At 39.6% G+C, this 23,928-nt stretch overlaps 1 protein-coding gene across 2 annotated transcripts in view; it reads right to left on the reverse strand.

The window, feature by feature from the left end:
- KANK1 (KN motif and ankyrin repeat domains 1) overlaps positions 1-23,928 on the reverse strand; it is a 251,539-nt gene that overhangs the window by 61,482 nt on the left and 166,129 nt on the right. For both annotated transcript variants that reach the window (XM_021001792.2, XM_021001791.2), the window contains exon 3: positions 10,349-10,466. In XM_021001792.2, coding sequence (XP_020857451.1) covers positions 10,349-10,385 — 37 coding nt within the window. In that variant the 5' untranslated portion in view covers positions 10,386-10,466. The remainder of the gene's footprint in view (positions 1-10,348; positions 10,467-23,928) is intronic.

The raw sequence follows: 23,928 nt of genomic DNA on the forward strand, positions 1-23,928 counted from the left end.
AAGCTGGCCTGGGGAAGAACAATAGAAACAGGTCAAAATAAGGCCAAAGGCAGTGTACAGAAGAAGAAAGGGGAGGATGTTGCCCGATTCAGCTCAAAGGAAGCTAGAATTATGTTTGGAGAGAGAAAAATAACAGAAGAATGCTCAACCCCCTCTAATCTTGAAAGCCATCCTTAACAAAACAGCACTGTGTGGAGACTAAATATTCAAGAGTATATGAGAGGGGAAAATTTTCACTTAGTCTCATGGTGTGCGCTGTGTACAAAGAAAGGAGTGGAATAATTCCTCATGGTATTTTGCATCAGATCATTCTCACACTGAGTAGATTTTCTGTTCTGTCATTTATCAGCAGAGGGCTGAATGGCAGGACTCAGGTGGTATTTAAAAAATTACTCTATTCTCACAAGTTTTTTTGTTGGTTTGTTTAATTCCTCTCTGTTTTGCTTAACCTCCCCCAAACACCACCAAAATCTGAAATCACCACGATCTGAAACTTCTCCAGCATAGTGAAGTGAAAAGAACGCTGGATTGGACATCAGAGGAGCTACTCGGGTTTGAATTTCTAGCTTTGCCAGAGAGGGAGAATTTTTCCTCCCTGTGTTTTAATCCCTTCAATAAGTGACTCAGTTTCTTTATCCATAAAATGAGAGAGTTGGATTAAATGGCTTTTAAGGTCTCCTTCAGTTCTAAATCTCTGATCCCTGCATCTCCTTTCTTCATCAAGGAGTTTAGCCACAGCCAGCCAAAAAAACAATGCCCCAGAGGGAGAGCGCTAAACCCTCACAGGCTTCAGAGAAAAATGGAGCCAGGGAGATTCCCTGTCTCCTATTTTTCTACCAAAAGGTCAATATCCTCAGGTGGTGAAAATTCCAACTACTGCTTTTTCTTCATGTGCCAAGAGAGTTTCCCAGCATCCTCCTAAAGAATACAGTTATTACTTACACGTGTGTGTTTGTGTATGTGTCTGTGCATGTGTTTACATGTAAGCAAACAAGTTCAGAAGTTAGAGCCTATTTGATTCAGTCTTAATAGAAGACTGGGTAGATAACCAACCACCCAGCCTGTGCTGATGTGTCCGTTTTCTTTCCCATTTCCAAACGTGAACCCGGGGGCAGATTTGGAACTTGTGTAAAACATGCATGGTGTGTTCATGGAAAATCTGGTAGCACGGTGCCCTAGGATTTTGTAATTTTCCTGTAAGCTGCATCGACGACATGCAAACCAAGACCTACGGCCCCCTCCCCCATCATCCCCAGTCAACCCCCACCCCACAAACTTCCAGGTCCCCACCCTCGTTTGTTTTATATGATAATAGTGATTCACTACTTCTTAGGGTGGGGCACCAATTTGGGTATATGTGGGGTGAGTTCTACAGGTACTTCTGCATGTATTTCTGCCAGGGCACATGAAGAGGGAAAAAAAATCAGCCTTTGTTCTCCGAGTTGGGAAGCAATATGCCAGATTGGATAGCCAAAGAAAACATTTCCCTGGAACCACCCTCATGTGAATAGGAGGCCAGCCTGTCAAGTCTACATTGTTGGGGGAACTGAATCCAGATAGATGCATAGGAGGTAAAGGGCACACACTGACAGCAGGAAGAAGAGAAAGCTTCCTTTTATTTAAAGAAACCAGACTGAGGCAAAGCATCAAGAATCTCATTCAAATGTTATGGTTCAACACAGCTTTGGGAAAAAAAATATGCTTTTAAGACTTTTCGCAGCTGACTTAAAAGAAATTTAACAAAACCTCCCTAGGTAACTAGATGACTTACTGGATACAGGGCTGGACTTGGGGTCAAGAAGACCTGAGCTGGAATCCTGACCCCAATATTTATTAGCTCTATGATCCTGGACAAGGTACCTCTCTGTACCTCAGTTTCCTCATCCACAAAATGAAAGGGGTTGGACCTTATGATCTTGATGTCATTTCTAGCTCTACATCTATGGTCCTATGATTTTCTTTATAGGACTTGTTAAGTTTTTTTCCTCAAAAATCCTCAGATGTATTTGATATGAAAAGGCATTGGTTTTGTTCCAACTTAGAGGTCAAGAAACAGCAAGGAAAGATCATTAAGCTGGGCACTGAGAAAAGTGCGAAAGATTGGGGTAAATTTGGTAGGTTTGCTGATTTGTAAAAATTCTTTGCAAAGCTGGGGTAATGTATCAAGTGATATAAGAGCTATGTTAAGAGAACAATGTTATAGGACTGGACTAAGTCATCTCTAAGGCCTATGATCCTACATTAATTAGATCATAACTCTTGCTTCCAATGCCAAGGAGAAAGCTACATGTTTAAATTCTACCAGTAATCTGCTTTTGACCCAGAAACAACCTCAATCTGCATCCCAATCTCTTTTTATTTTGTGGGTCCCAAAATACTGTGGGAGATATTCAGGTAGTAGTTATGCCTATGGCATAATTATCTCAAATAATGCAATCTATGTAAAGTAGCATGCAAACCTTTAAGTACTAATTGCCAGGTATTTTAATTGTTGTTGTTATTGTTGTTTGCCATTTTCTCAACATGCTACCCTCACTTCCTGAGCTCCACATTGGACTGAGTCCTAGAGAAGTTTCCTTGTAGCTTGCCAAGTGGAACAAATATAGGGGTTTTAAAGGATGTGTCTTTATTTGTTTTACCTTCCAAAGAAACTTTGAGACTCAATGTTCACGTGTTCTTGCGACAGTCTTCTCCTTTCTGTGATTGAATGCTATTTCCTTCCTTTCAAATCCTGTTCTTAAACATAAGAGATGAACGAGCTACTTTCTGTGTTTATGTTTGACACTTCACTGGTATATTTATCCTTTCAGCTCACTTAGAAAGCAAGAACTTTACTAGCTGCTCCCTCTACTGGTCAGAAAAAAAATTAAGGCTTCACACACAGGAAGACTGTAAATTAGAAAGTTGTCTTATAAGGAGAAGAGACACATAAAATTAAAATATTTTTCTCTAATCCTATTTTTAAATAGTTTTCAGGCATATATTAACAAAGAAAGCTATAACTATATGATGTTGACTAGATTTGGGATCAAGAATTTTATCAGAATTTCTCTTGGCATATTTATGTTGTGTTATTTTTTTGTAAAGACATATAACTACTTCTAAAAGCATAGATTTAGAACCAGAAGGATCTTCAGATGAGAAAACTGAGCTTGAAAAGAGTTTCGGGAACCCCTAAGGGTCTGTGGACCACACTTTGAGAATCACTTGCCAAGATGATTTCATAGATCCCTTCTAATATTCAATTTATGGTCCTATGAAAACACCTCAAATCCACCAACCAGCCAATCAACAGGCTCTTTTGAACTGGCTACTATGTGCCAGGCACTGTGCTAGGTGTTATGAAGACAAGTACAGAGAATGAAGCAGTCCCTCTTGGCAAAGAGCTTACAATCTACCAGAAGGCTGGCCTTCCCCTGTCCCAATTAAAATGACTCGTAAGTAACAAAAACCCTTCCAACGTGTGATTGTTTATGACCAGTTACAGAAGCTACTCTGACAGGACTCCAAAAGAACTCCCCCTTTACATAAATGTCTGTAGTGGAAGTGTAACTAGACCCATGACCACAAACACAGCAGAGAGTAAGCTTCCCTGTTATCTGTTACTTGTAGTCTTCAGGTCTGGCTTGTGGCCCGAAGGCTACAGGTACAGGGCAATGGATAATGGGGCAAATATATCATCCTATGTTTAATGTGCAAAATGATCCAAACAAAATACCTGCTCCTGGACCCACTTCTTTCTTTCCAACACACTCTGGTATATTTGCTTACTTTTAGTTTACTCTAGTCCTTCCCTCTCTCCCCTATCCCTTCTAGCCAGTTCTAGTGTCAGCTCTCAGAAATACTGGGATTAGAATTCTGCTCACTGGAAAAATCCCTGAAGCAACACGATACATATTTTTAGGAAGTGAAACCATTTTTCTATATAGAACTGTCAGTTGGTAAAATGCAGGGGGCTAGGTTTACAAATGAATGCTTACACATTTTTGCCTTCTCTTGTTTCCAAAGACTTCATAATTCAATGAAAAGGAAGTCCCAAATAGGAAGTAGACCTGGTCTCCAAAGCATGAGTGTGGGGTGCCTTAAACATTCAAAAATGAATAACTAAGCTTGTGACTCAGACCAAAAACATATAAGTTTCTGAAAGAACAGTTTGGTGTGACTTCTGAGTGTTAAGAACAGTAACTAATCTTTGATTAAACAAGAAAATAAGTGTTCAAAGTGAAACATTTTTAAAACCTAAGATCAATTGTGTGATCATTTTGCCAAAAGTTTTAGAATGTATTTTTTTAAATAAGGATTTGTGACAACTCTCTTTTTCTTTCAGACCACATCAAAAATTGAAACCAGTTCTATACAAATGTCCCAACTGCAGACTTCTTTTAACTGAGGTGATGAGAATCTTTCCCAGAAATTCCACAGCATGAGCTTTTTGAGAAGGGGTAGGACCCAGGTAACAAAGCATTTGTTGGACAGGGAATCAGAGCAAGGAAGGAAAGCAGCAACATCCCCATGTATTTAGATAGTTCTATGGCCCAGTCTGTCCATAGAGGTAAAAAGACTCAATTACAAAAAATTCTCAATACTCACTCAGTTAAGTTTGCGGGTTACCATAATGTGGTATCTTTAACTCCTTCAGCAAGAAGTGGTTTAATCCTTTCACAGAAGATCCAATTAGCAAGGATCTAAAAGGGTACCTGGAGTAGAAATCCCCAGAGCTCTGAAGTTGATCTCCACTCGGCACTCAGAGGGGAAGCAAGAGACCAGATTGCAGGCTTCCAACCCTCAAATTAGCTCCTGCTCATCTGAAGATAAATCACCTGTGCTTGGCTTAGCAGGAGAGCTATTCGTCTGTCTGAAATCTGATGCTTGCCCCATTAGAAGTTGCTCAAGATTTGAAGGGAGAAAACTTACAAGGTGAGCCTCGTTACCTACTAAACTAAGCCTTAAGGGTTTGCAAGGCAGGCACGCCCCACTACAAGCAAGGATCTCTAAGGAGATTTTTTTCAGGTTCTCAGTTAATGCAGTGATTTCTTATTGAAACTTATGGGGTCCTGGTTAATTTGGCATTTTTAAAGTTCAAACATGGTTGATTTTGTTTTAAAATAAGCAACCCTTACTGTACTGAACTTTAGGATTCAGAAAGTCAATATATCACCTGCATAATATACAAGAAAGTGATGTCTAGCTTATTAATGTCTGAGCCTTATTTCTGTTAGTGTCTGACTAACCTACAGTGACACTAAGAGCTGAAATAAATAGATAACTGTACAAATACAGAAATCTTAGCTAATAAGCTGAAGTGATATTTTTCAAAGTGCTTTTTGAAAAGCAGAAAGTGCTACATAAATAGAAGATGCTTTTTATTACAAACGTACATATTAATCTTCTGTTCGATTGGCCATACAAAATTGGCCATCAATACAGTATTTTAAAAATCTCACATTACATCTGACCCTTACAGGTGGGGAAGAAGCCAATCATTATTTACAAAACTTTCTTTTTCCACAAGTTTTCATAACCCGCCTATTTTTCTCCTTTTTTCTTTCTCTTTCTAATAGCTTTCCACATAGCATGTTTCTTATTTCCTTCTTAAATCAAATGGTACAGTTCCACAAATGATCAAAAAACTGCTAAAAGGCAGGTACAGTGGAAAGAATATTGGCTCTGGAGTCTGAGGACTTGGGTTCAGATCCTGTCTCACTACTTGTATAACCTTAGAAAAATCACTTATCATTTTTCGAATGAGGAATCTTAGACTATATAAGTGGTATCAAACACAAACGGAAATGGATTCTTGATCCTGCATACAGACTTAGAAAACCACAAATTAACATTATCTATGTTGTATTTTATTTTTTAAAAAATTGTTAGGCATGTCTTAATTATATTTATATAATTATATTTTATATTTTATATTAATTATATTTTAATCTGGACAGGGGGAGAGGGGCACTGCACCCACAGGGTTGCACTGCCCAGATTTTGTCACCTCTGTATAGATGACCTTGAAGTCCCATCAATCTCTAAATCTATAACCCTATGGTGTTTTGTTTTTTGTTTTTACTTTTAGGCGAGTGGGGTTAAGTGACTTGCCCAGGGTCACAAAGCTAGTAAGTGTCAAGTGTTTGGTCCGAGGCTGGATTTCAACTCAGGTCCTCCTGACTTCAGGGCCGGTACTCTATCCACGGCGCCTAGGGTGTTCTTTATTTCTAGTTTCCAGCAGTGGTGTGTCATTTCCACTTTTCAAATCCTACGATTACCCAGTTCCCATATTTATTTCACCCCCATCTCTGATGAACTCTATTACCTAAGAGAAAGTCAGAGAGACAAAGTACGTAGGTCCTCATCCTTTTGGGGGTTGTGTAAGGTTTCCCTGGAATTTCATCCTCAGGATGATCAAGCTCTAATTAGCACCCCCTCCCCCATTTCCCAATCAGTCCTTGGGCACTCCCAGCCCCATCAGTTGTTGCCTCTGAGGGGCACATCTGTGACACACAAGATCATTTCCATTCCCCTCTAACTTAACGAACACCTGGCTTCAAAAGATACAGGGATAGTTACAGGCAGCCAAGTTTGTACAATCCAGTTTTATACTGACAAATTCCATGTAACTCTGCTCTAAAGCTTGATGAAGTAGGCTCACGGTCTTGCTTGAGGAGAGCTCCTGCCCAGGAAAATACTGACATGGGGCAGGAAGGAGGGTGAGAGGGGGCAGAACCACAGCATTTAGGCTCATTCTGCTCTATCAAACTTTCATCAGTGGTCTTTGGACCCATTCTGTTCTTAGTCTTGTCAAACTCCAGACTACTAACCTCTTTAGGGAAACAGCACCTAGGTGGTGCAGTAAACAGGGTGCTGGGCCTGGAGTTAGGAAGACTCAACTTCCTGAGTTCAAATCCTGACCTCAGACACTCAGTAAACCCTGGAAAAGTCACTTAACTGTTTGCCTCAGTTTCCTCATCTGTAAAACGAGCTGGAGAAGAAAATGGCAAACCGCTTCAATATCTTTGCCAAGAAAACCCCAAACAGGGTCATGAAGAGTCAACTGAAGAACACAACTGAAAAAATGACTCAATGGCAACAAAAACCTCTTCAGGGACGACATTCCATCTTCACGCCTTTGCATAGGCTATCACAAGTCTCCCTTCCCCCACCCCATATCTAGAATACACTCCTTCCTCTCCTATGCCTCTTCAAATTCCAGGTTTCCTTCAAAATAGCACAGGAACCATCTCCTATATGAGGTCTTAGCTAATCCCCTCAATTATTAGAGCCTCCCCATGAAAATTACATATACATTGCCTATATTACATATTGCCCCCCTCTCCCTGCCATGTTAGTCCCTTGAGGAGCTGCATGCCTAGCACCTTGCACAGTGCCTAGCAGATCACTGGAACCCTATAGACGTTTGTTGATTGATTTACATTCCTAGTTCCTAGCACAGAGTCTGACCCACAATAATGGATGCTTAAATGCTTGTTGATAGATGAGTAATAACCATTTAGGTTGATACAAATAATAAAGGCAATACTGCCATCTTACATTTGCTCAATGCCTTTAACTTTTCAAAGTGTCTCAATATCCACTATCTTATTTCCCCTTCAAAGTCTTCCCTGAGATATGGCATTGCCATCTTCATGTGCTGCTGTACCCTAAACAACTGGGAGTTTTTCCATAATTTTCTGATATATCCTGTCTCCCCTAATTAGAATGTAAGCTCCTTGGGGGCAGGGACTATATCAGCCTTCTATTTGCATCTCTAGCACTGGACACACAAGTGCTTAATAAATGCATTTTCACTGATTCATTTTCATCCTTCATTCTCAAAGTGGACCAATGACATCACAAGGGTGATGCAGAAGCATGAATTGGATACAAGTGAGGCAGAGCTGCGCAAAGTTATGTGTGTGTGTGTGTGTGTGTAAATAACTTTACACATATATATGTATACATACACACACATACATATACTTTCATTATATATTTAAGCTACATGTAACTTTGTTCTAAGAACTTTTCCAAACACAAATTACAGTTCTATAACTTTAAAGTATCAGTAGATCAAATCTATAAAGACACAGGTAACTGAAAATTTAGCAGAAATATTCCTGACCTTAAAGCCTGATTGTTTTGATTTCAAATGAATGAAATGATTCTCCAACACCTGTTGGCTTCCCTTGGCTTAATCACAAGTTTTAAAAGCAATGAATAATCATGACCATTTTATAGGGCTCATATCATTACATTTATAATGCCAACCTGCACTTACTCAAAAAGAATGAAATGTTGTCTGAAATAAATGAAAACAAAAACCTGTAAACATAAGAAGGATGGAGTGTTTTGGTGCAGCCCCGAATGGCTGTTCTTAAAAGAACACACCTCAGTGCTCAAAGGTACCTTAGAGATCATTTCATCCAAACTTGCTTAATCTACAGGGGGAGCTGAGGTATTTGCCCACAATCACTTATTAAGTGGAAGGGCAAGAATTCAAACTTATTCCAAACCCAGCATTTCTTTGCATTCAATTCCTATGATGTTTTAATGCATGTACTTAGAATATTTTTCCTGATAATACAATGAAAGGCTGAGCCTCCTCCAGGGCAAAGGAGAAAATGATATAACGCAAAGAGTTTCTCCATCTGAAAAAGCACTCTACATAGACTGATGGTAGAAGTGAGAATTCTACATTCTAATCCAGTCTAATAGATGTGAAGGCAGAAGTAATAAGTCAGAGAAACACAAAATACAAAATAAGAGCATAGATTCATAGAATTTTGAAGCTAGATGTAACTCAACTCCCACCTTCCACCTTTAATTTTTTTTTATAAATGAGGAAACAAAAGTTGAAGAAATGTTTAATTTCAAGAATACAGAATTATTGGTAATGCTGGGAATAGAGCCCAGGTCTCCTAAGTCCCAAGTCAATGCTGTTTCTGAGCAAAGAAAAAATGGAAAATCAATGGACAATGGTGTTGAGATTAAGACAGTCAAACCCTTAGTGATTGGGGCTGGGGGAGGGTGGTGGTAGTGGGGAGAGGGACAATTTATTTAACAAAAATCTACAGGTATTGTTCAAATGATTATTTTAAAATAAGTTCAAAAGCCTTCCATACTAAATCTCTTAATAAGAAAATTATGGGGCTCATTTCTCATCTTTAGATCATTTATTCACTTAGTGGGTGCTTATGAGGACTGAAATTTGTCAAAAGTCAGGCAGTGGAAGGAAGGAGTTAAAGAAGAAATGGGCAAGTTGAGATGTTTTGTCTCTGAATAACCAACCATAAAGCCAACTGACTGGACTCTATGCCACAGATTGGACATCTAAGGTATACATGCCAAAAGTTACATTAGATTTTTAGTAATTTTGGCAAATGGAGCTCTAGAGAGAAGTGTATGTGGAGTGGAAATTTCTATTCCATCACCTTCCTTCCTCTCTTATCAGTTAATTTGTAGGTCAGGTCTCCTGGGCATTTAGAGTGACAGGAACTTGGGCATTCCCTCCCATGGAGTATACCCAATTACAACTGAAAGAAAGTAAAGTGACAATGACCAAGACTGACCCTAATGAAGATTTATCAGAAGGTGGAAATAGAGGACTGGTATGGGACACAGCATATAATGTAGGACTCAGTTGATGTGTTGAGTTAGTTTATTGTTTATTATTTATTAAGAGAGAGTAGAGATGGGGCAGGGAGGGAGATTTTGGGAACTGAGGTGTTGTAAGAACAAAGAATATCAACTTTTTTAAAAACAAAAATTACAAAAATGAAAATTTTAAAATATACAGAGTGTCCCAAAAGTCTAAAGCTTAAAACAGCCCTAAGAAGTTTGAGACATCTTACATTTATGAACTGATATTTAAACCTTCAATCTCATTATTCAGCCAACCCCTTGGAAAGAAGATAAACAGTAAATGGGGGCAGCTAGGTGGTACAGTAGATAGAGCACCAGCCCTGGAGTCAGGAGAAACTGAGTTCAAATCCAGCCTCAGACACTTACTAGCTAGCTGTGTGACCCTGGACAAGTCACTTAACCCCCACTGCCTCCAAATTAAAAAAAAAAAGCAGTATTGACTGTTTATTGTACCAGTTTGCTGGATTTCACATGTATTTTCTGACACAATGCTAGGAACAATCCAAGTCAGTTGACAACAGAGTTCAATATGCAGGAAATCCAAAAGAAAGACTAATTCTTAGGAGAATCCAGAGTAAACATCAATGAGTAGAAAATTATTCTGAAATTCTAGTGATTTGAACTGTATACTCTCATCTTCATGTTACTAAAAGTAAAATTACTTTGTGCAAAGTCACACAGTGTTAAAACAAAACAAAAATTGCTGAATTACCTGAGGCACAGAGATTAACATTTGCCATTTGTGACATTTCTGTTTGAATTCAAGGCCAAATTCAGAAAGGAATTAGGAGTCATGCAAATGTCCCATCAAGTCCTGAAGTATGTCCGGCCTGTAACAACACAGAGAAAACATCATAACATTTTTGCATAATATGGACACACTGAGTCTTAGGAATAGTCAATCATTTTTCGAAGACTTACCATGCATGACCTAACAATATGACTAGCAAAGCCTACTTATTAACACCCCAAAATAAGATCAAATGAGATTTTGAACTAGTAAGTCCCTGAATACAGGTTAAGTATAATTAATGAAGTCCTAACTGCCCACTAGCTAGCCAGAAGCTCAGAAAAGTGTCAAACTGCCAGGTAGGACAATCCCAGCTAATCCTAATCAGGCCATCCAGTGCTTGAACAGGGATCTGTCTCTTCAGGACCTCTGACAAGTGGTCACCCAGTCTCTAGATGCCCGAAGATTTCCAGAGATAAACAACCTTCTACCTCTCAAAGTGACATTCCAGTTTAGGTCAAGTTCTAATTGTTAAGAAGTTATTTCTTATATTAAGCAAAAATCTGCCTGCCTGAATTTTCTATTTATTGTTCCTACTTCTGCTCTATGGGGCCAAGCAGAAGTAGCCTGGAAAGAGAAAGTCCAAGAAGGGATGGGAGGCAGGTGCTGATAAGAGTCACTTGCATGGACATGATAACAATAATAAATGACTTCCTACTGCTACTGTCCTCCCAAAGAGATTCTAGTTCAACTCATCCACATACCTCTAAGATTGACATTAGAGGGTGAACACAAGGCAGATACAAATATATTATTCATCTTTAACAAATTTAAAAATTTATATTACTCTTCTAAAAATTAAAGTGAATATGGAGGAAATTTGGCTATTTGGGTAGGTCATATTGGCATTTAAGTTTCCTAACATGGGGCAGCTAGGTGGTACAGTAGATAGAGCACTGGCCCTGGACTCAGAAGGACCTGAGTTCAAATCCAGCTGCAGACACAAAACACTCACTGGCTGTGTGATCCTGGGCAAGTCACTTAACCCCATTGCCTAGCCAAACAAACAAACAAACAAAAAAAAACCCAGGTAAATTTAAGTTTCCTAACATGTTTCACAATGCATATAGTACTAAAAACAACAAAGAACAAGAATAACAAAAAAAACCACTTTAGGTTTCTGAATTAATTGCACTGTAGTTTTACTTAAAACTACAAACTTCCAAACAATTGTTAGAATTAGCTAAACCCAATGCAAGCATCATAAACAAATCACATGGGGTCACAGATTTAGAGCTAGAAGGGACTTGTGAGATTATTGATTCCAATCTCATCATTTAAAAAGTGTTTTATTTGTTTTAACCAGTCAAAATCTGCCATCTCACTCTCCTACCCCAACCCCCTAGTTAAGAATATAAGAAAAACAAAACTCATTACATACAAGTATCAATAAAAACAAATTTCCATGTTGGCCATTAAAAAAAATTTTTTTTTGTCTCATTCTGCATTCTGAGTTCTTCTCTCTATCAGGCATAGGGAAGGGGTCAGACCCAGCTATGTGCTGGACCAGCTGGAAGAGCTGATTATTAAATCATCAGTGTGAGCATTGACACCAACAAAATTGGCAATCACTACAAAACAGGGCTTGATTTATTGTTTTGTTGAGGGCATCTAGGTGGCACAGTGGATAGAGTGCCAACCTTGGAGTCAGGAGGACCTGAGTTCAAATTTCACTTCAGATACTAGCTGTGTGACCTTGGACAGGTCACTTAGCCCTGTTGACCTCAAAATCCACCTTTAAAATGAGCTGGAGAAGGAAATGACAAACCACTCCAGTATCTTTGCCAAGACAACCCCAAATTGGGTCACAGAGAGAGTCAGGCATGACTGAAATGACTCAACAACAAAGAAAGTGTTAATAATGAAGATTAAACTTAAAATGCGTATTTTGTATATTTTTCCCTCACTGGAGAGCAAGCTATCAAACATACCAGCATATGTCTGGTTAAAGACATACTTCAAATCTCAAATTTACTGAGTCTGGCATGCTTTCTTTGCATTACACCATCCAGTAAGTAGCAACATACCAGTTTCAGTGTTTCACTAGCTCTAACTATGGGCCCCAAAAAGCAAAAAAAAGAAAAAAGAAGAAAAGAAAAAGAAAAAGGGTAAAGCTGGCTAAATCAATTTCTTTTGAGAGTTAACAGAGACAGATGAGAAACTCTGGAGTCTGGGATGAAACTATCAGAAAAAAAAATACTACAGATGCTGAACAAAAACAAAATAGCTGGGCCAGAGTAGCTTATATTACTTATATTTCAAACTCCTGTTTCTCACCCAAATAAACAGGAAAGAAAAGGAAATGACTGATAGCTGTGACAGTCTAGGGCAATACTTTCTTACTACCTGGCCAATGAATTTCCCCTGCCCTTCAAATGGGTTAGTCCTGATAACAGATAATTGTGCAAAACTACAAAAGCTCCTCTATTAGGAAAGAAACCCAATACAGTTAAAAAAAAACTGGAAGTGAATAATGTTGAGTTAATACTTAGCCTCCTGAGCTAGCTACACTGCCTTCCCAACTGCAGTGTCCATAGCAATGGTAGGAATACTAAATGCTAAAACCCCTGTATGGCTGCTTCAGATAACCTCCCCCAGGCCTTCTTCACTTGAGCTAGCAAGTGTGCTGTTAGGTAAGTGGGTGGTTCTACTCTTTTCTTACTATATGACAATCACCTACCACTGTCTTGGAAAAAAGGGCCATGGTTAGAATCCAATGGGTCAAATTTGGGGAGTAGTAACTGGCTGAAGTAGCAGCAAATTCGGGGAACAGAAGATGCATTAGCTTGAACAATACCAACGAATTAACCCCTCCCCCGCCCCACTAACTAAAGCTTTGGCGGTGAGTGGAGCAGTGAGGAGGATAAAGCTAGAATCTCATCAATATCCAGAATCAGGCAACTTTAAATAAACCAACTAACACTATATATATTTTTTAAACCAACTATCCCTCTTCAAGTATGAGCTCAGCGTTGACTAGTCCCTTTAAAGTGCCCTCTGCTTTTGTATATTTTCACTTCCAAATTCTAAGTAAATATGGCTATTTAAGATCTTACAGGTAAATGGAAGGCAAGCAGAGACAAGATCCATGTGTTATGAGGGAATGAAGTATGTCTCCAGGTATTTTGGTTTAAATAGTGAAACCTCCTTCCCTGCATCTTGGGGCTAGAATCCCTCACATTCACCTTTTCTTATTGCACATGGACAAATGAGCTTCCTCACTGACTCAGATTTGGGTTTTTCCACCAAACAGATACATAAATTCAAACTGTACAGAAATGTCTGTAACTAGGTATACAGCAAGCACTGTTGCAGGGGTAGCTAGGTGCCACAGTGGATGAGCTCCTGGCCTGGAGTCAGGAAGACTCATCTTCATGGGTTGAAACCCGGCCTCAGACATTTACTAGCTGTGTAACCGCGGGCAAGACACTTAACCCTGTTTACCTCAGTTTCCTCACCTGTAAAATAAGCTGGAGAAGGAAAAGGCAAACCACTCTAGTATCTTTGCCAAGAAAATGCCAAATTGGGTCACGAAGAGTTGGATACAACTGAACAACAACAAAAGAAGTATTGTGGCTAAGAGTCTTCAAATTCTTCCTCTGATGCTTACTCTCTAAGTGACCTTGGGCAAGTCACTTATCCTCTATGGGCCTAGGTTTTCTCACTGGTAAAATGAAGGAGTTTGACTCAGGGGTGGGGAACCTGCAGCCTCCAGGTCACATGTGGCCCTCTAGGTCCTCAAGTGTGGAGAATCCAAACTCCACAGAAGAAACAGCAGCCTCCCCACCCCTGGTGATGGTCTCTGAGTTCTTTATCTCTGAATTTGACTCTGCCATCAACAGACAGCCAACCTACATATGTTTAGATGAACCATCAGGGATATAATGCCTTGTATGTCATAATTTAGAGGAATCCTACCTAATTATAAATGCAATCAATAGCTGTTTTGTCTGTAGACCTATAAAGCTCAGTCCTTCAAGTATGTGTGAAATTAATTTATAAACAGTAGAGAACACTCTAATTAAGCAATCATCTACTCGTGTGTTTCCAGAACGAATACAGGCAGTATCTGTGGGGAAGAACAGGTTTTATGTTGCATTTCAACTTTCCCCATTATTGTCCGTGGCTGACGCAGTGGCAGGTGGCCACAAACTGTGAGGACTCTTTCTTTTCAATGTTATACAGATTCTTGCATCAGCACAGTCAGAAAAAAACAGAAAAGCACTGGCAGGGACACATCTCTCAAACTGTGGCTCCTCTCTCCTCTCTGGCCATGCCAACTAGTAAATCTTCAGTGGTACAATAGTGCCCCAATGCTGCCAATGAAGAAGGAACTCTTTATCATGGGTTTCTTTTAAAGGCCTTGGGAAATGATTGCAGAACAAAAAATTATGTCTTCCCTTTTGTTTATTGCTAGGGATGGAAGTGCAGGTGCTGTTAATGGCTCTTTAATGTAATATAAAATAACCCCATAAAATCCTTAGGCTATTTGGGAGCTGGAATATCATAGCTCCAGAGTGAAAAAAAAAACACACATGAAAAATATTCATTAAAAAGAGGGAAAAAACCAAACAAACTAGGTCCCAATAATTCCTCATAACAATCCTAGAAGAATCAGCTATGTATATTCAAATTTAAAATTTTAGGGGGGTGGTAATTTTTACACATCTATGCCCAGTGTTATAGTTTGAAGAGGCAGGGTACGTAGAATGAATCTGTAATAGATGTGTAAGGAATACTGGGATTCAAATAAGTTTACCTACAAACATCTCAGAATTTCCATTCCCGTAGTACCATACAAGATATTATTATGAAGTTATAAGACTGATTTTAAAAATCATTTGTACCCAAATAAGTATCATTCCCTTCAAAGTTCCCTTGGGAGATGATGTATTCATTCTGAGTGCTAGACCCAACTGTGAGACTATTCTTTTGCCTTGAGAGAAAGGTTATGGGGCCACATGAAAACAAGTTATGCAATTTTACATGTGGCCCATAAACTTTCTCTTAAGGCAAAAAAAAGACTTTCAAAATTGTGCTGGGCACAGAATGAAGGCATCAGTGGGTTTTTTTTTTAACCAAAACCAATATAATACAGCTCGAACACTCACCTTTTCTACCAGCTTTGTTTCCAAATTACAACTACCTGTTTCCTAAGCTCATTCAACCCTCAAATGATGCAGATTTGCCACCAGGGAGGACATTCAAAGAAGAGCATACCAAAAAATGTCTCACAATAGCAATCTTACAACAATAAGATAGTCTCTCAGAGCTATGACTTCAAAGGGGATACATCACACTTAGTTTACTTTCTTTCTTTTTTTGGGGGGGGGGGTTTGAGGCAATTGGGGGTTAAGTGACTTGCCCAGGGTCACACAGCTAGTAAGTGTTCTGTGTTTGAGGCCGCATTTGAAATCAGGTCCTCCTGACTTCAGGTCTGCTGCTCTATCCGCTGCACCACCTAGCTGCCCCCCATCACATTTAGTTATATGTCATTTTGGGTATATTTATTCCCCATGCCCAGCCCTGCCCTTTCCCCTGCAAAGAAGAGAGTCACATTTCTTTATAGTCACATTTCAAACAAAGTGGATAGGAAAAATAATATATGTGAAAAAGGAATAAAAAATATACATAAATCCAGCACTTTGTTAAAATGGAAATCAAAGAAATTCAGGCTTCATTTTTTAGACTAAAAAAATAACAAACAGCCAAATAACTTTATGATGCAATGTGTAATATCTACATGTACTTATATGGATCCATATAACACACACAGGTGTGTGCATATACATGCATGTATATGTATGTAGACAAATGCAATATCTACAAACATACCCACAGAACAAGTATTTATTAACTGCCTACTATGTGCTCAGCAATGCACACAGAAAAATAAAATGTCCCGTCTTCAAGAAGCTTGCATTCCATCAGGGGAGACAATACACACAGGTACAATTATATACAAACTACACAAAAATGAAGGAAACTACACAAAAATCGAGGGAAAGAAGGCGCTCTCATCTGGGAGGGATCAGGGAAGGTCTTATGGAAGAAGGTCATGCTTGAGCTAAGCTTAAAAAAGAAACTCTAAAGATGACCAGGTCCTAATTCTTCACTTGACAGATAAAGAAGCCGAGAACCAGAAAAATTATGTAATTTCCTTGTGGTCATTCAGGTAGGTGGAAGCAGAGGCAATGTCAGAAGAGAGTTCTCAGGGCCACTAGGCCCGGGTACTTTCCACTAAACCAGTGTGCTTTCTAATCAATAAACACAAACACCAACTCCCTGGGCCTTTGCCAAGATCCAGTCTGTAGCTAATCTGTTTGTAAGGTTAGCACCCCCACCCTGACTTGAACTGCAAATGAATACAAACTTCATAATTATTTTAAAATTTATTTTTAATTTATGGAATAAAACAAGCATTCTCACAAAACGGCATAATAAAAAAAAAGATGGTTGAACTGCAACCCTATTATATACACCTTGTTATCCTTTTAAATATATAAAAAGGTTATCATGTAAATTTCTTTTCTCTCCCCCTCTTTTCTACCCCACCCCCTCCCCCCATCCCCAATCATGTTGTTGTTCAGTCATATCCAACTCTTCTAGGGCTGGATTTAAGTAATTATTGTAATAAGTCTACATCACTTGCATTTCTTTTCAGTCCATTTCCCTTATATGTTGTGCCTACAATATGTATACAAGTACATAAAAAGTAGTAAAATGAGGGGCAGCTAGGTGGCGCAGTGGATAGAGCACCGGCCCTGAAGTCAGGAGGACCTGAGTTCAAATGCGCACCTCAGACCAAACACTTGATACTTACTAGCTGTGTGACCCTGGGCAAGTCACTTAACCCCAATTGCCTAAAACAAACAAACGAACAAACAAACAAAAGTAGTAAAATGTAATTCAGAGGGGAGAAAAGGCTAGTAACTCTCACGTAGGAAGGCAGCACCTGAAAAAAGCTAAGGTTTCTATAAGGCAGGTGTGAAAAGGAAGTGCATTTCACAAGGAGGGGCTGACCACTTCTACAGGGGAATAATGAAGGAGATGAAGACTGCCTCTGATACTTACTGGCTCTGACCCTGGGCAAATCACGTAACCTGGCCTCAGTTCTTCTTGTGCACTATGAAGAGGTTGGATTAGACCTTGATTAGCAACTAAGATTCTCTCTTCCTCCTCCTCCCCTTCCCTGCCCCCATCGGAAATGATCCAGCCATACTTAGCATACACATTGTTGTTGCATGTGACACTGCCATCTCAACCATGCCATTGCACTTGATGTCCCTATCCTCCCATGCCTGGAATGCTCTTCTACCTCATCTGCACAAGCCTCAGCTCAAATCCCACCTTCTGTAAGAACATTTCCTGGTTCCCCCTTAATGCTACTGCCTTCCCTCTGTCTGCTATTCTGTGTGTGTGTGTGTGTGTGTGTGTGTGTGTACACACATACATATATATCTACACACGCACACACGCACATACATATATTTTGCACCTATTTATTTACATGTCAATTCTCCCATTAGAATGTAAGCTCCTTATGGGCAGGTATGTGTACCAGCTTTCTTTATCTTCCCTCTACTTTACTCGGTCCCTGCACATACTGTTTAATAAATGCTTGCTGACTGTGCATGTAATACTTTAGACTAAATACTATCTAAGATAAGCAATAAGATAAGCAGCCCTACAAGCTCTTTGAGGGCGGGGACTGCTCCTTTTTTATCTTTGAATCCCCAGTGCCTAGGACAGTACCTTGTATACTGCAGGTACTTAAATGTTAGTGAAATGGAAAAAAACATGCCTTGGGATAAGTAAACTTAAGACCCTGTGGGGTGTCACTGTAGGTAAGGGATTTAAAAAAAGAAAAACAGAAAAAGGAAAAATGAGAATAATTCTGTGGTTAAAAGGTTAAGATAATGAAGTGAAACAAATGTCAATATTGCTTCTCAGAAGTGTTTATATTTACCTACCTTGTAAGAGACCTGTGGTTCTGGCCATGAAAATTCAGGTTCATGGTACACTTTACAAACACTTAAGAAAAGAAACTGGTTTCTTATACTTATTCCACCCATCTGCCATAAATTCGTCCTACACACCCTACCTCTACATACAATCAAACTGGGTATGAATGTGCAAAGAATACCAAACAGTGTCTGTCTCAGACTCTCTCTAAGCCAGTTCCAGTAATTATAAATCATTCTAAGCTAGGCACAACTCCCAAGAGCTTACAAAAGCATGGTGCCACAGGGCTGACTAGTGAAAGCCATCCTTAAGCCTACAGTGTTCGTCAGCTTGCACAGACTGCATTACCGTCACCACAGATGCTGCAATGCATCTGTGCTACTTCCAAAGCACCTCAACAGAATGGAGAGAGACAATGGTTTCCTTCCAAGAAATTCACCAGAGTAGAGACTTCTCCTAGAATGACAAATGCAGGCTGAAGACAGAATCAACTAAACTTAAAAAAAGGGCAAAAGTGACTGTATAAGAAGTAGCTTAGATTTCAGCACAGCCGGGGGTGAGGGATGTTTACTGAGTTTAAGAAGAAATTCTTAATGTGTAAGTATTGATGTTTTTCTCTTAGGGGACATTATTTTATGGACCTTTAGGAGTATAATAACATGTTACTGACTGATTTACTACAATATATCTATGATTAGTTTAGGGTATATATTAGGAACTTGTCTGAGACTATCCATAAATATGACCATCTCATCCGCTTAACAAACATTTATTAACCATATATAAATGTATATATAGGTTGTATATTATACATTATATAATGTTATTAAATGATTGCATATTTAATACAATATATTATATATCATATAATATATAATCACAAATGACTATAATTATGTAATACACTGCATATTATATGTACATATGTGTATACATAAATATTGTATATATGTATACAGCAATATATACATGTATATATACCTACATGTAGGTGCATATATATACACACACACACACACACACACACATAGATGCGATATATGTGCACACATGTGTGCACATACACAGTACTGTGGAGCTGGAGATAGCAACAAAAGTTAGTTAAGAAATGGTCCCTATCATCAAGGAATTCCATTACAAGATGATTTGGTGATTTGGTGATAATTGTTCAAACTCACAGATGAGGAATCCAGTGTGGATCATGGTACCAGACGAAGAAGGCAGAGAACAAATATGAGTTCGAGACATGTTAAGTACACATAGTATGTACAATCTACTGTGGTTTAAATGTTTCCATCACTTTTTCTAGTAAAACTTTTCCTAGAATCCTATGGTATTCTTCTCTTCTGTTATAGCTAAAAAAAAAAATTCCCACAATGATTCTTCCCTCAATCAGCTTCCCTGTCTTCTCTGGTGACTAATTTAAGAGTAATGACAAGATCAGAGGAGGGGCTGTTTCCTTTTCACAAATCAAAGCACTTTCAGAGTTGGAAAGGATGTCAAGGACCATTCAATTCCTACTTGCAAAAGAATTCCCTCTACAATTTCCCCAAGGTGATCATCCACTTGCTGCCTGAAAACTTCCAGGGAGAAGAAAACAAACCTATCTCCCAAGGCAGCCCACTGCTCTTTCGAATGGCTCTAATCATTACGAAGTATTTCCTTGTTGCTCAGTCATGTCCAACTCTTCACGACCCCATTTGGGGTTTTCTGGGGAAAGATAATGGAGTGGTTTGCTGCTTCTCCAGCTCATTTTACAGATGAGGAAATTGAGGCAAACAGGGTTAAGTGACTTGCACGGGGTCACACAGCTAGTAAGTGGCTGAGGCTGGATTTGAACTCATGAAGAGGAATCTTCCTATACCAGGCCCGGTGCTCTATCCACTGTACAACCTAGCTGCCCCAGTGTTTCCTCACATTAAGCCTAAATTTGCTTCTTTGCAACTTTTACCCACAGCCCTTTGGTCTATCCTCTAGGGCCAGGATGATTCTAATTCCTCTTCAATGTGGCAGTCCCTCTTTAAAGACCTGCAGAAAGCAGACCACCCTTTCTTGTCCCTTGAAAGAGCTCTGGATTTGGAGTCAGAGTGCCTGGGTTCAAATTCTCCCTCTGATACTTACTACCTGTGTAACTTTGGGAAAATCATGTAAAATCTCTGGGCTTCAATATTGCAATCTGTAAAATAAGGGAGTTGGGCTAGATAACCTTGGAGGTCCCTTTCAGTCTCTAGACCCATGATCTCAGGCAGCAATGTGGCATGGTGGATAGAGTTCTGGACTTGGGAGTCAGAAAGACTTACGTTTAAAGCCTTTCTTAGACACTTAGCTGTATGACTTTTTCACGCAATTCATTAAACCTCTCTTCCTCAGTTTCCTCATCTGCCAAATAATAATAAGGGGGCAACATAAAGAGTTCTGCAAAAGCCCAATGATTGTGACCCTAGTCCCATTAAATCACACATCTATCAATCAATAAGCATTAAATATCTTCTGTGTCCCAGGCACTGTACTAGATACTAATATAATAAATGAAACAATTTATACTTGCAAGAAGATTACATCGAAGACTGAAAACAACTCCTAAGAAACAATCTGTACTTGCAAAGAGATTACATTTGAGCCCAAGAAACAACTTGTAGGGTGAAAGTCTCACATGTGTCCTAGCATTAACATGACTGAAGTTCGAGGAGCTCCTTATATTTGCTACTAGCCAAACCAGAAGGTCCTGAATGATGCTTTTCATTAAGAGCAGCAAATCTCATTTAAGCCAGTGCTCTATTGAAAGCTCAGAATAATGGTGGCTTTGCGTTCTCATTGGAATGCGGCAAGCCTGCTGTGGCAGGCATGCGTGACTCAGCCTGAGTCATGTTTGTGCTCATCTGCCTACAGTGGGGTGCGCCCTACTGCATCAGATGGCTCATTGGCATCTGTTCCTGAACAGGCCTGGTTTGACACTAGGAAGTGCGTGAATGAGTCTAGCATCCTGTCAGCACCTTTCCCCTAAAACACAGCATTCAAGAATCCTAAGGCGGTACAACAGTCAATAAGAACAGTGGGGTGCAGTGAAAAAAAGGATGAGGTTGGAGTTGGAGGACCCAGGTCTTCAACTTTCTTTGCTAAATATTACTTATTTCTTTTTCTCCCCTCCTCTTCATCTTACATCATTCAGACATTTCCCCCTTGCCTTAAGTACTTTATCTCTTCCTTTACTTCTGGTCTCTAATGAAGAACTGGCCCATTTCATTAACACCTCTCCAAGCATTCTTGATCCCATCAGCTTCCTCTCTCCTGTCTTTTGTAGTAGACTACCCTCGGTATCATACCCTGTCTCCAATCTTTGATCTCTCTCATCTACTGGCTTCTTTCCTGCTACCTACAAACATTCCCATGAACTCCTTATCCAAAACAAACAAACAAAAGCACCAACCAACAGACCAAAACTGCTTGCATGATTCTGACCATTCCCATTATATACCATCCACTATCTCTTCTTTCCTTCTTGATTGAACTGCTAGAGAAATCTGTCTACAAAAAGTACCTCCATTTCTTTTACCTTCACTCCTAAATCTTCTATAATTTGGTTTCCCATCTCATCATTTAACTAAAACTGACTTTTCTCCAAAATTAAATGACCTCTTAATTGTCCAATCACATCGTCTTTTTTTCAATTCTCATCCTCCTTGACCTCTTTGTGATCTTCAACACGGCTGATTACCATCTTCTCCTGGATATTCCATCCTCTCCAGGTTCTCACGACACTGTTTTCTCCTAGTTCTCCTCTTACTTGTCTGACTGCTCCTTCTCAGTATCCACTCCATGCCTACTCACTGTGGGTGCCACCCCACCCCTAGGCTCTCTTCTCTTTTCCCTCTATACTGTCTGGCTCGGTGATCTCATTAGTGTCCAATTATCATCTCTGTGCAGATCATTCCCAGATCTATATACCCAGTCCAAGTCTCTCTCCTTGAGTTCCAGTCTGGCAGCACCAAATAAATGCCTTTTGAGCATCTCAAACTGAATGTTCTGTGGCATCTCAAACTCAATGTGTCCAAAGCAGAAGTCATTATCTCACACACAAAAATAACCCTTCCAACTTTCCCATTATTGTCAAGGGCAATGCTATCCTTCTAGTCACCCTGCCTTATAACCTCAGGGTCATCTTTGACTTTATTTCCATTCACCTCACATGTAGGATTGTAAAACCTTATCATTTCTACCTGTTACAGCACCTCTCGTATATGTATACACACCCTTCTTTCCACTCACACAGCATCTACCCTAGTGCAGGCACTCATCATTTCTTACCTGGGACATTGCAACAGCCTTCCAATTGGTGGCCCCTGCCTCATCTCTTCCCTTCCAATCCAAATCTCTATCCAGCTACCAAAGGGATTTTCCTAAATTGCAGGTCTACCCATGTAACTGCCTGAGTTACAGTACTGGCTCCCTATTTCTTCCAAAATCAAATATAAATTCCCATGTTTGCACTTAAAGTCCTTCTCCACCTGCCCTGCTCCTACGTTTCTAGTCTTCTTATATTTTTACTCCCCTTCCTCAATTCTACTGATCCTGGCACACTGGCCCATTCACAGTTTTTGGAACACTACATTTCCTCTCCTGACACTGTAGTTTTTACTGGCAGTCCTCCAAACCTAGAATGCCCTTCCTTTTCACCTCCACCTCTCAGCTGGCTTCCTTCAAGACTCAACTTAAATCCCACCTTCCCTAAGAAGCTTTCCTCAATCTCCCCATAGCTCCTCTCGCTGCTAGTATCTTCCTTTGGAGATTATACTACAGATATTTCTAGTTCAAACACAGTGATTTACAAGCTGTTTCCCTCATTAGAATGAGAACTTCTTGAAGGTAGTCCTTTCTTTATATCACCAGTACTTAGCATAGTCCCTTCTACATAGTAGGTGATTAATCAATGTTTGTTGACTAATATTGACCAAGTCATTTAACTTCTTTGGGTTTTGTTTCTTTATCAGTAAAATAAGAGAGTTGGATTCCATGATCTCTGAGACCTTTTATCCCTCAAATCTATGTAATGGGACCAAAATTCACTCAAAACCTTCATAACCAGTACTGAAAAAAAATGTACAGGGTAGGACAATCTCTGGCCTTTTCAAAGAACCTTTAGATATCCTAATATGAAGATCTAAAAATCCATACCATGAATAAATACAAGAACATCACTGGTCCAGCAGAAAATGCAATGACTTTTTGAACCCAGGGAAACTGGGTTCAAAAACTCCACCTATGAGAGTTACCCTCCTGTGTGACCCTGGACAAGTCACTGCCTCCATGGAGTTAGGTTTTCTCATTTGTTTCGACTAGATTACTTCTGTCTCTCAATCTACAGTCCTGCACTTAGAATTAGATAGCAGCCCCAGAAGAAGGCACAGGCAAATTCCCTACTTGAAGTCTTAATTCTGGTTATCCTGCTTGGCACAGGGATCCTGAGCTCAGACTAAATCACTGTCCTATCAACCTCCATGTCTCCCCAGAGCAGTGACTTGGAGAGAAGGAAATGATAA

Source organism: Phascolarctos cinereus, unplaced genomic scaffold (assembly GCF_003287225.1).
Source record: "Phascolarctos cinereus isolate Bilbo 61053 unplaced genomic scaffold, phaCin_HiC Scaffold_4;HRSCAF=312, whole genome shotgun sequence".
In the NCBI taxonomy this organism is placed as follows: domain Eukaryota; kingdom Metazoa; phylum Chordata; class Mammalia; order Diprotodontia; family Phascolarctidae; genus Phascolarctos; species Phascolarctos cinereus.